Below are 14,533 nucleotides of genomic sequence, written 5' to 3'. Positions count from 1 at the left end.
ATATGCTTATAAATTAATAAGAAAGCCAAATAAGAGAAATGGGCAAAGAAAACAGAAAAACAATTCACTTAAGAAAAAAAAAAAAAAGGGCTCTCCCTGGTGGTGCAGCAGGTTAAAGCACAGCACTGAGAAGCAAATGCCACTTCAGCATGAGTCTGATCCCCACCCCGCAGCTGATCCACTGGCCAGACACACCTCTTCTCGAACCGCCCACTGGTCTGTGCCCCAGTTCTGTACGCATAAATAAATAAATAAATAAATAAAAGTAACGATTAAATGTGGGAACAGAGAACACACCCCAAATAAAAAGTAAAATACCCCTACTTACAATTTGGTAAAAATTCAAATCATCTCATAAGCGTATAAAACACTTTGGTGGAAGTATAAACAATTTAGCAGTATCTATGAAAATTTAAGTATACAGTCAATGACCCAATACCATGCTCATGGAGAACTATCTTTCGATTACACTAAGAGTACCTGATATATTATTTAAGGAAACAGAAGCAATGCATCATAGGGACCTGGACCACAGGGCCTAGCACTGGATTGCCTAGATTCAAACTCCATATCCTAGCTTTATGATATTGAGAATTTCCTTAATTGTATGGCCTTACTTTTCTATACATACCTATATTTTTAGCTCTATGTAGCTCTACATATATACATGTACTTACATATTTGATGTATAATACATATATTTACACACATGTGTATACATACACACATGCAAAATCAGTTTCCTATTAATCATAAAAATTATCAATCAGTGTTGTAAAGTTGGAATCAAACTCATTTTGTTCTTCTATTAGGTAAATGCTAGGATAAAAGATGGAACTGCTCCTTACTAGACCCTTATGAGAACACAGATTTTTCCAAATCTGCTTAGCAAAATTCATCAGCAAAAACAGCCATTTTTCAAGACATTTACTTCTCTCTTATGTGCTTCAATAATCAGGTGATGTTCAAGGAATAAATTCTACCCAAAATCAAGTGATGTTCTCCAAAGATTAAACAAATTCTACATAATAATCATAAGTTTGATCCCTTATCTTAGATTGGAGATACATGGCACTCATATAATTGAAATAAAAGGTTATTTTCTACTCGGAAGCACCTTAGTTGGCAATAATTATTAAATCATACAAAACTATATTGTTTTATATAAGAAAAAATCAAACATTACAAATAAAAGAAAAAATCAAACATTACAAATAAAGCCAATCTTACTGGTCCCTAGCTAGTGGTCATAATCATTGGTTTAGTTTATATCTTTACCAAAATCTGTAACTTTACATACTTATATGTATCTATAAAAATTTTTGCATTGTTGATATTTCACTTAGCAAGTTCTGGCATAAATTCTATTTCTATTGCTTTTCTAATAGAATTTTTTTCCAGAGTAGAGAATTGGATTTGTATCTTTTTCTAGGAAATGTGTTTAACTCATAAAGGGTAAGGAGAACCTGTCTATGAAAATGCCTCCCCTCAAACTTTTATCACATTCTTCAGAAACACTTATGATGCCAAATACATTTTTGAGAGGTGTAAGAAATTTTGAGAATCCATGATTTATAATTTTCTTTAATGGGTTCTCAGAAAAGTCATGGCTTTTTAAAAATATATATTTATTTATTTATGCATAAAGAACTGGGGTACAAACCAGAGGTGCAGGGGTATGAGGATTTACCAGAGATAGAATGGGAACAGGCAGGCAGATCAATGTAGTACATAGTTGAGGGGAGCAGTAGACAAGTCAGAAGATTTCTGTCAAGCCAAGTGGATCACCTTCTTGATCAGGGACTGAACTGGCGCTGCAGTGATTGCTGACAGCTTCGTACTGCTTTAACCCCTTCTGCCACCAGGGAGGGCCCAGTCACCACTCTTTTCAAAGAAACAATACCCCATGACTTTTCTTGATAAACCAGTATTTTAAATTTGATTTCCAAGCAGAATTTTCTCTCTCTACATTTTTGTTCTATCACCTTACTCTTACTCTCCAGAGGATATATGAAATAAAAAGTGAGTCAAAGAATTATGGCAGGAACATAATTAAAAAGCACCTGAAAGCTCAGGATTACTACCTCTGTGAAAAACATTTTACAGATGATTAGTTGGTTTATTATAACCTGCCTGTGAATGGTAAAAAAAAAAAAAAGGGTTGCCAGGTCATAATACATTGCATTGTCTCAGAATGCATTGTTGAATGTTTCATTAAAAAATTTCAAAGAAACATATTTGTAAAAATAGTCTATCTGCTTACCTATTATTAGAAATCAATTAAATTGAAAGCAAGTATACATACAAGTATGTGAAGATGTGCACACACACTCCACACATGAACACCATTTAAAATGTAATTCACTTTTAGATCTTTACCAAATCTTATTTTTAAAAAAGATTTATTTATTTATGCATACAGAACTAGGGTACTGGCTAGAGGTGAAGGGGTGTGAGGGGATTCATCAGAGACAGAGTAGGGAGCAGAACAGGTAGACTGACAAAGTACACTGCAGAGGGGAGCAGTGGGCGAGACAGGAGAGGTTTGCCGTACCATGTGAATCACCTCTGGGGCTGGGGATCAAACTTGCACTGTTGAGGCTGCGGTCAGCTTGCAGTGCTCCATCCTAACCTGTGCGCCAGCAGGGAGGGCCTCTTTACCAAATCTTATTAGGAACTAGGGGGCATCAGTAAATTCAGTTACTTGTTTTTGTCCTTCTCAAGGTATTTCTGAATTCTTTTACCTATCATTTTAAATATTAGTCCAGGGAAATGGAAATCTGTATCAATGCAAATGAAATAAAAATATCAGTATAAACCTGATGAAAAGATTAATTGTAACTGACTCCTAAACCAAGTAGAAATTAGTTTTGAATGCTGAATATCTTAAGATTATGATTACATCTTTTTTCATTCTATGAATGGCTTATCAAAACAATCAAGATTTGATTATATCAAGTCATGTTTGGAATATATTTGCCTCATCCTTACATCATAATTTTATTATCTGAAATATCAAAATAAAATGATTTACTGCTTTCTATTTTTAAAGTGAAAACTTGCGTTAGAGCTAATCAGAAAAACTATACTGCAAATACTATACAAATAAACAATATATTCAGTACAACCTGATTTTTTAAAAAGATTTATTTATTTTTGCATTCAAGAGCTGGGGTACATGTAAGCCAAAGGTACGGCAGGGGGCAGGGGGCGGGGGTGAGGGGGGGAGGAGAGAGAGGATTCACCAGAGACAGAGTAGGGAGCAGAACAAGCAAATCTACTGACATACACTGCTGAGGGGAGCAGCAGGTGAAGTGACACAGCTGTGAGAGACTTGTTGCACCACGTGGGATTGAGCTGTTGCTACAGTGCTGCCTACAGCTTCATAGTGCTGAGATTTAACCCCCCTGCACCACCAGGTGGCCCATAACCTATTTTTAAGGCTTTTTTAACAATAATAATTTAGGATCATGAAAACTGTACTACACATTTAACAAAAAAATTTAAATTTAAAATGCCTTTATTTATATGGTAAATTCTGCCCCCTACTAAAAAACATCTGACTTTTTATATATCAAGTTAAAACTAAAAAGCAACCCAAGTTTCTTTATTATACCCTGTGTATACATTAATGCAGGACACAAGCTGGAAAAATCAGTTTAACAGGCATTATTAAATAAATTTCACACTGTAGAATCTTAAAGAGTTAAAATTACAGATTAGTTGTGGACATATGGATATTACTGGTACACCAATGGGTATAACAGAATATGTGTTTGCACTGATTTCTGGTAACCAACTTTGCTGTCTGTGAATCTTTAAATACCCAACTCCAGATCTTCCAGCTCCTGAAGAAGGGCTTTTTCCTTTTGAATTTTCTCCAACTATAAAAGTTTAAAACAATAGTTATTAGATAGAAAATGAAATTATTGGCTATAAAGCAAAAATAGAAAAGGAGAAATAAAAAAATAATTCTGATGCTTTTCAGATACAATGGTAAATACAGGTTAAAAAAGTACAGATTAGAAACAAGTTTTAATCTGTTATCTAGTATGAATAAAAGGGGTAATGGGCAAGAACCTGTCTTACTGTATCCTTTCTGTTCCAATAAGTTTTCTATTCTATACTTGACCTTGGAAGTGCTGATGAGAGGAGGAAACAAGGCAGTGCAACTGCAGATACGGGAAGGAAGAAAGCTATGTTTGTCTAACATAACAAACTGCCTTTATTTTCAGCAGCAGTAACATGGGTACCTCTTAGAAGAATGACTTTCTCTCACTATGATCTACATCATGTCCTCCCCAATCTCCTTTTAGTTTACTACTAAAAACATTAAAAGAAAAAAGACACATAATTTTCAAAAGGAGGCAGTTTAAGTCTATGTTCTTTCACCTGATTGAATAATTCTTTTAAGTAAAAAAGGGAAAGGATGGTAGTGACTATGAACCCAAGTAAAAAAATACAAAAAAGACCTGATTTTTTTCTAGCTGTTTTCCTGTGGCTGCTTGTTCTTTCAGTTGCTCAATTGCTTTCAGTTTCTGTAAACATGAAATACATTATGAGTCAAGAAACGAAAAAACAAGTCATTTTAAAATGCAGATATTCTTTTAACAAGTGTTAACAAATAACACATAGGAATGTGAAATTTGAGTAAGCTGAAATCAATTATCCCACATATATATCTAGCATAGTCTTAGAATTATGAAGGTAAACTTATTTTTAAAGTTAAATGTAAAAGTAGTCATGTTAAAAACATGAGACTTAGCAAAACTTTTTTGAGCTTTTAATTGTTAGACATGCACATACATATATGTGTGCATGCAAGTGTAGGTAAATAAATCATATCATCAATTTATCATTTACTCAGCACCTCATTGCGCTTGGAAGATATCTTTAAGAGAAACTTCATAGTGCAGCCTGGGAGGAGCTCTAGAAACTTTTTACTTCCATGGTGACTACTACAAAGTGCTTACAATTTGACAAGTTAAAGAACTTTTTGTGTCTGTTTCTTCATCTTTAAAACTGGTATAATTATCTGCTTCTATATATCTTACAATTGTCTAATGCAATTATGAGTATAAGTGTTCAATATATCTCCGTACAAGTGTTCATTACTTATTATTCCAAAAGTCAATAATAAAAACTAACAGTCTCTAGGTGTTTTCCAGCAGAAATAAAACCAGTGCCCTTTCTGATACACTATTTCATACTACAAAAGCAGCAATGAGATTCTGCTATAAATTTCTTAGACATCTACATAACACTGTAATCATATTACTTTTGCACTTTAGGTTTCTTACCTTCTTTAGATTTTTTATTTTTTTGTCTATATCAGGATCTCCAGAAGTTGACTGAGAAATAGTATTTTGTGCTGTGTTCTGTGGGACAGGAGTAGATGCCAAATCTGGGCTCTTGTCACTTCTTGCTTCCTGCAGGAAATATTTTCAAAATTTCAATTTTCTAAAATGAAAATATTAAAATATTTTAAAAAGCATAGCAGTGGTATCTAAAATGCAAAAATTAAACATTTGATTTTGTTTTATGCTGTATTTTATTTTAAAGTCTCATGAAATATGCCATATTGCCCTTAACAGAAACAAAGCAGCTTTAAAGGATCACAGTATGAGACATACAAAAGGTTTTTACTATGTAACTGTCATAAGGTATACTTTGCTAGGTCTAGAATTTAAAGTTAAAATAACTTCAGTAAAATAAAAATGTGTACCATAATAAAATACCAAGGAAATGACCTTAGCAGAGCAGCTGAGTAAATTAGATTTCTGCATTAGCCAACAGGCATTTCAAACTTTTGGATATTTTGAGATGTACCACTATATGAATGGTTTGGAAATGGAAAGTTTTCTCTTGTGATATCCTCCAAAACTAAAGTGAGTAAGTAAGTACGGTGAAGTACATGAAATAGATGATGCTGTAGGATAAATGTCCTATAGAAATTCATTATAATATGATCAATTCATAGCTTTAATATAGTGCCATAAAAATTTTGGTCTAACGAGATGCTATATTGCTTCCCATCATATCACTATAAACTACAGAAACAATATGAAGGTTCAGCAAGAAATTAAAAAATAGAGCTACCATATTATCATGGTATCATTTATATTTTATGATAACCTCTGTAATCGCATCCCACCTTACTGAAGAACAACTGACTCTGAACCACTTTTATTTCCCTTAATGTACTACACACTTGTTTCCTACCCTTTGTGTGTACTGTTCTTCCTAAACACCTCAGATCATCTTGGATGGCCCCCGCTTACCCTTTACACCTGGAAAATTACCCCACACTGAGACTGGACTAGTTGTATGACAGGTAATATATATATCACTACTGCTAACACTTAACTGCATTTTACTATTCCCTATTAGACTACCTTTTAAGTTTCATTGTTCACTGTTCTGATTATGCCCCAGCATAATAAATTCTTTATGAAAGAGCGAAAGAATCACCTGCCCTTTGTAATTACGATAAGATGTTCTATACAACAAGAGGGAGGCAAAGATTTTTATTTATTTCTCACTTAGAGAGTTCCCAGGTTTCAAAATCTGAGATAGAGGTTCAAGATTTCAAAATCTAATAGATTCAGAAAGAGAGTTTTAGGTTCTACTCTTAAGGACACTATAAATTTTGAGAATACTTCTGGTATTTTTCATAATCTAAAATTAAAGGCAGAGCATGGGTACAATGGAGACAAAAGAAAATTTTTCTAACAAAAGTAATTTTTAATATCAGATGTGTAAACTCTTTGTTAAGGTGAACACACCTACAAAATTATCACCAGTTTATGAAAGTAGTTGGGTAGAATATACACACATTTGACTCCTTTGGTTACTTAATTTGGAGTCAGGTTTGCAAATATTAACTTTCTGGTCTGGTCCAGGTAAGATCATGTCACAGGCCAATCTAACTTTGTTTTATCACATAGTCGTAACTTACTAAAGAGCCAGCACTCTAAAAAATGCATATTATAGGACTACCTTGGCATTATTGGGAAAACAAGCAAAGTATAACTACATAATGATAAATTAGTAGTGTCTTTAATAATCAACACCAATGGGTAACTGTATGGTTATGTAGGGTGGGTTGAGAATTTCAATAAGTAACATGTTTTACATAAACTGATTTTTTCTCTCCAAAAGAGCCACAAATATTTCTATAAAAAAACTTTAAAATTGGTTTTTCTAAATAAAACATACTGATTTTATAAGCCTTTCTAAATTTATGTGCTTTAACATCAGAAAAACACAAAATAAACAACTATTATATTTTATGAAAGAGATCTTGTTCAGTACCAGAAGTGGTCATATTAAAAATATCTTCTGATAAACAGAAAGAAACATCACTTATAAAAACAGGATTCTAAGGTGAGTAGGTCTCAAAAGACCTTTAATCATAATGAGAAGGAATGTTGTGCAGTCAATATGGAACTATACAAACAATATGAAGATTCCTTAAGAAATTAAAAAATAGAATTGCCATATGATCCTGATATCCCACTTTTCTGTGTGTATTTATCTTTCTCTTTATATATCATTTCATATACATATGAAATCATTATTACAGAGATAACTTTACTCTCATATTCACTGCAGCATCATCCACAATAGCCTACGTACATAAACAACCTAAGTGTCCATCAATGGAGGAAAGGATTAAAAAGGTGTGAGGTGTGAGCTAACATGTGTATACGTGTATGTGAGCTAACATGTGTATACGTGTATGGGCATAAACACACAGGGGTAGTATTCAGTCACAAAAAGGCAAAAAGGGGAATCCTGCTAATTGCATCAGGACAAATGGGAAGGGCATAATGCTAAAAAAAAAAAAAAAGTTAGACTGGTAAGATAAATATTGTACCTTACACGTGGAATCTTAACAAAGTTCTTTTTACCATCTTTCTGTGTTGCCACAATGATGCACATAAATGCCGTGGCTGATCCTCTCAAGAGTATCAATGATGCCAGAAAGAGAGACAACAGCCAGGTTTTTATAAAGCTGTGCTCCAACATCATAATCCATTTTCTAATGATGACGCATAGTTTATTTACATTAGCTAATTTGAAGCCACTGATGATTACAGAGATGGAAAAATTACTGTGAACCTCACAGGCAGGTTAAAAAAGTAATAGTTTTCAGTACCTTATTTGATGCACAACTCAAAAATCTAGAAAAATGTAGAATAATCTGTTCCCAGAGCATCAATTTGGTTTCACTGCAGTGACAACCATGTTGGCAAGAAGAAAAAGCAGCAATAAGATGAAAACACACAGGTGAGAAAATACTAGATTCTTTTTTTAGGGATATAATATATATGTGCAAATAACCCTAATGTATTTTGGTGCTTAAAAGAAAAAAAAAAAAAAAGGATTCAAACACAGAAACAGAATAAAATGGTGATTATTGCTGGGGATGGAGGAAATAGGGAAAGGTTGGTAAAAGGATACAACTCTCAGTTATCTCATCTAAGTAACGGATCTGAGGAACTAATGTATAACATGCTGATTATGTAATTTGTAATTTGCTAAGGATAGAACTTAAAAGTTCTTAGCATCAAAAAAAAGTACATATGTAGAATATGCTAATCAACTATTAGTGAGAATACTTTCACAATATATCTCAAATTACAATAATCTTGTCTATTATACCTGAAATATTAACTCCTCCTCCTCCCCTTACAAAAAGGAATCTTACAAGGATACTATTAACTTTTAATATTCAGGGCAGGCATAGGTCTCTATACACAATGATGAAAGAACAAGTCCTATTTTTATACAAATCTAATAGAGTAGATCATTATACTTGGAGTGACATAAACCTGAATTATTTAAGAATGATTTCCAGGGATAACAATGATTTCCTTGAAAGCCCAGATTTCAGCAGAATATGCTTGTATAAAGTAATTCTAAACCTTAAAATAGGAACTGCATACTAAAACACAGAAACAACCCAGAAATGTCAAAATCTAAGCATTACCAACAAGAAAAACTGCCTGACTCTCAAATTACAAATTACATAACCACCATGTTATACATGACTTCTAAACAGTACTACTCATCTCAGTATCGCCACACACAACGACAATTTGTCAGTGATTATACTGGTATGTTTTTTTCCACTAGGTCATGTACAAGAATATTTTAGACTAATCCATTGTTTGGGCATTATTGGATTTAGATTCCCAGTTGAATAATTTTATAGTAATAACCTACCATCATGAAATTTCCAGTCTTTCAAAAAATCCTGTTTCCAAGAAAACATATACCACTTGACACAGGTTCCACCAAAAGGGTCTATAGCAAGTAACATACTACATAATCCCATTAGTTTCTGGTTTTAAGGTCAGATAGTTTCCACAGGTCCCAGCCCCAACCCCTTACACACACACAGTATGTATGTATACAAAATCAGTATGTATATATACATGATTATTTAGAAACTTATAGGCAAAAACAAAAGAAAGACATTCTAGGTATTTAAATCTAATTCCCTAATAGCAATTAGTTCTCCAAATACCTGCTTTGCCGCTTTCTTTGCCTCATGTTTTCTTTGATTTTTAAGAGCTGTTTTTGATAAGGGCTTATCTTTTCCTGGTTGTGGTTTCATATTTTGAGGTGGTTCCTCCTCGTGCTATGAAAAATATAAAATACATAATTTTGGAATTTTTAAAAGCGTACACATCAAATTATGTATTTTTGGTAGTATGGAATAAACATATCAAATTTATTTTAAGATCACTGCCAAAGCATACTACAAACTCTCAGTAGTAGGCACACTGGAAAGTCAGGATAGATTTAATAAGGATACGATATATATGTGTACTACACATATATGTAATACATATCTTTCAATTCTATAAGTGCTGGACTTTTGTTTAATTCACTTTACTTTTACTTTTGTTTCACTTTTGTTTAAACAACAGAATTTTCTTACTACTACTAACACATGATTCTTAGTAAAGTAGATACCAATGATAGCTTCTTCTGACTTCCTTTGTATCTGACTACTCAAAGTCATTTGTTTTTGTTATGTTAGCTCTTTAGTTGTAAAATAAGAGATCAGAAAATTTTAGAATAAAAACAAGTTGAGAAAACTAAAATAGACTATCATAAATAAGTAAAATCTAATCAAATAAAATACCTGCAACTAAGAAATCATGATGAACATAATACTCAGATATATCATACAATGAGACCAATCATTCTCATCATCTGTTATTGATAGAACCCATCTATAAACTATATTCCACAACAGAAAAAGGTCAAATTAAGTACAGGGTCACACACGCAAAAAATCTGTTGGGTAATGTATGTCTTGATTAACTATCTGGAGGGAATCCTTTCACAATGTATATGTGTATCAAATTATGGTGATGTACATTTTCAGTATCTTACTATTTTACATGTCATTTATATCTCAGTAAACCTGAAAAAACAAAAGTGTTAGTTCAAGTTATCTGCAGAGTAGCTTCAGGTAGCATATAACATATACAACTTATCAGATTCATCTCCTTATTAATTTTTCTCCATACTGCTATTTTCTTAGTGTTACTATCGCTAAGATTTTCTCATACTCAGTACATCAAAAGAAGCCAATGAAGTTTCTTGAGTACTAAACCTTACAAATGTACTGTATTCATTAAGCACATAGGAAATTGGTAAGATTCAAATAAGAGGAATAATAGTAATTAAGAAGCTATGAAGTAACTATCGAGTTCTGTGGGTATACACTCTACTTGAAACAAAGAATGCATAACAATGCACAACTACAGAACAGACAAATTTGGAGGGCAAGACTTTTTTTTCAAAGTAAATTTTTTTTGTAAAGGTTCATTTATGTATACAGAACTGGGATGCAAATATAGCAATTCTGTTAGCTTCCTCAGAAACTTAAAATGTGAAATGTTTCAAATCAGCTACTTTGGCAAATTAGTATTAGCTTCTCACCACTTTCAGTAGTAGATTCTCCATGATTTCTACCCTAGAGTTTATTTCTTACTGTTTTAACAGGGTAGTCCCCAAGAAAAGGGGAGGTTCTAGGTTTCCTGCCCCACCCAAGGAGGGATGGAACTGAGCAGGGAAAGGAGAAGAAGCTGGAGAGGAGATTGGAGAAGGAAGCAAGACAGAGAGCAAGGTGACCTGGAGGAGGCACATGGAGCAGAGAGACATGTCAAGAAGCTACACTTTTTTCTTGGTCTTGAACTGGTTGAAAAATAAAGATGAGAGACCTGGTTGAAACATACAGAGGTTAACAATGGCAGCATTTTGATGTTGCTCTTTTCCTTACAGACTTGTCTGGCCCCTTCTGTCCCTTTCCTATGGGGATTAGACTCATGACAACCTTTTAGGCCTTCCTCCTCCTTTGGGCCAACCCTAGTTTTCTGTGCATTTACCTACAGTGGACAGGTAACTTTGGGTACTTGACTTGGAAACTATTTTTCCTTTCTCTTTGTTGTATAATAATTGTATTAAAGATCTTTTCCATTATGTATATTTTGTCTTGATGCAGTGATGGCAGAACATATTTAGAGCGAGCAGGTTCGGGATTTTGGGGTGCCCCTCTCTCTGCCCTGTAACACTATTACTAAGAAACACAAGAACATGTATAATAAACAAGCCTCGAGAACTCCACACACTGAAAAATAATTTCTGACCAAAGCAACAAAACTTTACATACCAGTTTAGAATTGGTGATTGGTTTATTCCTTAAAGCTGGGGGTCTATATGCTGTTGCAACCTTAGGTTCTTCACTGGGCACGTCACTTGGAACTGGATGGTAAGTTATTGTTTTTGCTGGAAATATTCCATCTAAAAATGGCTGCCAAGAAACCTGCCATAATTCTGCATTTGATGGCACATCGTACTTGTGCAAGACAGAGCCAGTATAATGCCAAATCTTGTACCCGTTATTAACACGCAACCTGGGAGCACACGTGGCTGTCAAAATATGCTCACCATCTGGGCACCAAGCAAAATACGTAGAATCTGAAGCCACTGGTTTAGAAATAAGTTTGTAGTTTTTAACATCCCATACTTCCATTTGTCCCCTCAGATTCCCAAATCCAGCTAAGACTAATATATGTCCATGAGGGCTATAGTAGGCTGCATTACGAGGACCAGTTCCAAAGTCAAACACAGGATCACATTTCAAGTTGAAAATGGTTGCTTTAGCAGGCATAAAACCATACACAGCACAAAACTCAGTAGAACTAGAATTCCAAGCTACATCATAAATGGGGCCATTTTTTGCTACAAAAAAAAAAAAAAAGACACATAAACCCAAATTAGCAATAAAGAACTATACACTATCATACAGAAAAAATAAATCCAATAATTTAAAATTTCACATTAATACTAAAATATTTTTACATAAAATACCAAGGAATATATAATCATAAATTTAAGAATCATGAATAATTCTTAATTTTTTATGAACATTTTGGCAAAGCAGGTTTGTAGGAGAGGTTGTTAACATTAACAGACAAAACTAGTTTTTATGGGTAGAGGTAACAAATATGTGTACATTATAGTAAAATTAAAAATATAATTTTAATTATATTTAAAATATTATAATAAATATAACTATGTAAAAAGACAAACACAAGGTAACTTTCAGTTACATTTTGCATAGCCTTTCAGATTATTTATGTTAAATTAAGCATCTTTCTCTTAAATACACAAAACAAAGTTCTAGATCTTTGGTGCTTTATTTAATAGTCCAGTTTGGAGGTTTTCCGATATAAGCAGGTCTTTCTCCTTTTCAGCTGCACTGCATTCCACTACTAACCATGCTGCATAGGTAGCCCCTTCCACTGTGAGTACACAGTACAATTGTAGCAGCAAAACTGCTGGTTTAAAGCGCACATAAATTTTCTTGATAACATACCACTAAAATATCATTCAAAGAAGTTTTACCCATTTACACTGGCAATATTTTTGTAGACGAGATTTTCTCCTCATGTTGATTCATACTTTATAGTTCCACGCTTTCATATTCACCAATCTTGTTTTCTAGTATTTCATCCTTGTCATTGACTATCAAGTTTTATTATGATGTGTCTTCGTCTATGTCTGGCATTTTGTTTGGATCTCTCTGGGCTTCTTGGAACATAATATATGGTTCATTTTCCAGATTAAGATGGCTTGCTAAAATTCTTTAAATAGATTTTTCTATACTTTTTTCTTTTCCTTATCCTTTTGGGATCCCCATGATATGGACATTATTTCTCTTTAGGCTATCCCCAAGAACCTCATACTATTTTCATTATTAAATTCTTTTTTCTTTGTTCTATTTGTGCTCTGCTTCATGCTTTTATGCTTACTAATTCTCTCCATTATTTGCATGTGTTCATTTTGAGCCCCACAACTGTATTTTTTAATTCAGTTATAGTATTTCTGAGATTATTACTTTTAGTTGTAGTTGTCTCATATATTCTTAGTTTTTAATTTTGTTCTTGTTTCCTCTATCTGCTGTCTCTATCTGCTGTTTTTTGGAGTTCCATGAGCACGGTTATAACCATTAGCTTCAACTCCTCTTTAGTCGTGTCCTAAAGCACTGGTTTTTATTGAGACAGACTTTCAGACTGTTGCCTATGCATTAGTTGAGGTGATCAGAAACCTAGTACTGGCAAGAGGCAAGAGGTAAAAGGGAGAAAGAAACCAGGACAGTTAGTGTACCAAAAGGTCAACTTTAGTGAGCATCAGGGACTTAAATAAGCTTCCTACATATTGCAGGTATAGAATTATGTGATGGGAATCTAAAGCACTCCCCTTCTGTTAGGCCCTCCTCAGTTTAAGTGTCTCATGTCAGTTTCCAACTTTAGGCTATATTTGGGTACTAGATATAGCATTGGGCACAGACTATAATTAACACAGGTTCACAAAGTAGGAGTTGTTCTCTTTTCTTTTCCATTTAGAGAAGCGTTTTTGCTCTTTAAGACAATTGCTTAAATACCCTGATTAAGGAACATTTGTTTTCTCAGTGTCAGTCCTGGGTAGAGAAGGTGGCGGGTGTTCTGAAAATCCTTTCTTTGGGCTTCAAGTAATAGCCTCCTCTATGAGGAGACATAGGTGATCCAATCTGGTTTGGGCTCCTGCTGTTCTATATTGGGAGCTTCTGGCTCAGGTCAGTAATCACTATTCTGCATACCTGTTCCTATAGTTACTCAATAGTTCCAACTTCCTTCCCAAATGCCAATTCTATGCACCTACCACAGTGCTAGATATCCAAAGTGACGAAGGCATGAACCACTGCATCACTATGTGTAGGGACACCTAGGCATAGAAGCTGCTCCTCCCATTTGAGGGTTCTACTTCCCTAGTATCACTGTTAACACAGTTTAATCCAAGTTTTTACTATGCCTTTTCTATAGAGCGTGGTTTCTCAAGTACACTGTAGCTATAATTTTTTTTTCAGGGCCACTGATTTTGTTCTATTGCAATTTAATTGTGAGGTTATGCAGGGGGTGAGTCTGGCATCTTCACTCTGTCACAATCTTACTTGACTCCTCCAGTT

At 33.9% G+C, this 14,533-nt stretch overlaps 1 protein-coding gene across 6 annotated transcripts in view; it reads right to left on the bottom strand.

Annotated features, from left to right (window-relative positions):
• Positions 1 to 3,240: 3,240 nt before the first annotated feature.
• The window catches only part of EIF2A (eukaryotic translation initiation factor 2A, 65kDa), a 44,399-nt gene continuing 33,106 nt past the window's right edge, over positions 3,241 to 14,533 (bottom strand). For 3 of the 6 annotated variants that reach the window (XM_012733247.1, XM_012733237.1, XM_012733241.1), the window contains exons 9-13: positions 11,696 to 12,267; positions 9,536 to 9,649; positions 5,301 to 5,429; positions 4,473 to 4,538; positions 3,241 to 3,884 (exon numbers count right to left, since the gene is read on the bottom strand). In XM_012733247.1, coding sequence (XP_012588701.1) covers positions 3,819 to 3,884; positions 4,473 to 4,538; positions 5,301 to 5,429; positions 9,536 to 9,649; positions 11,696 to 12,267 — 947 coding nt within the window. In that variant the 3' untranslated portion in view covers positions 3,241 to 3,818. The remainder of the gene's footprint in view (positions 3,885 to 4,472; positions 4,539 to 5,300; positions 5,430 to 9,535; positions 9,650 to 11,695; positions 12,268 to 14,533) is intronic. The other 3 variants (XM_012733234.1, XM_004674915.2, XM_012733232.1) reach the window with 1 other exon arrangement.

The sequence above is a fragment of the Condylura cristata genome, unplaced genomic scaffold (assembly GCF_000260355.1).
Source record: "Condylura cristata isolate star-nosed mole 26May11 unplaced genomic scaffold, ConCri1.0 scaffold00003, whole genome shotgun sequence".
Taxonomy (NCBI): Eukaryota; Metazoa; Chordata; class Mammalia; order Eulipotyphla; family Talpidae; genus Condylura; species Condylura cristata.
The sequence above is the reverse complement of the archived record's forward strand: the minus strand, read 5'-3'. Positions and strand labels throughout refer to the sequence as shown.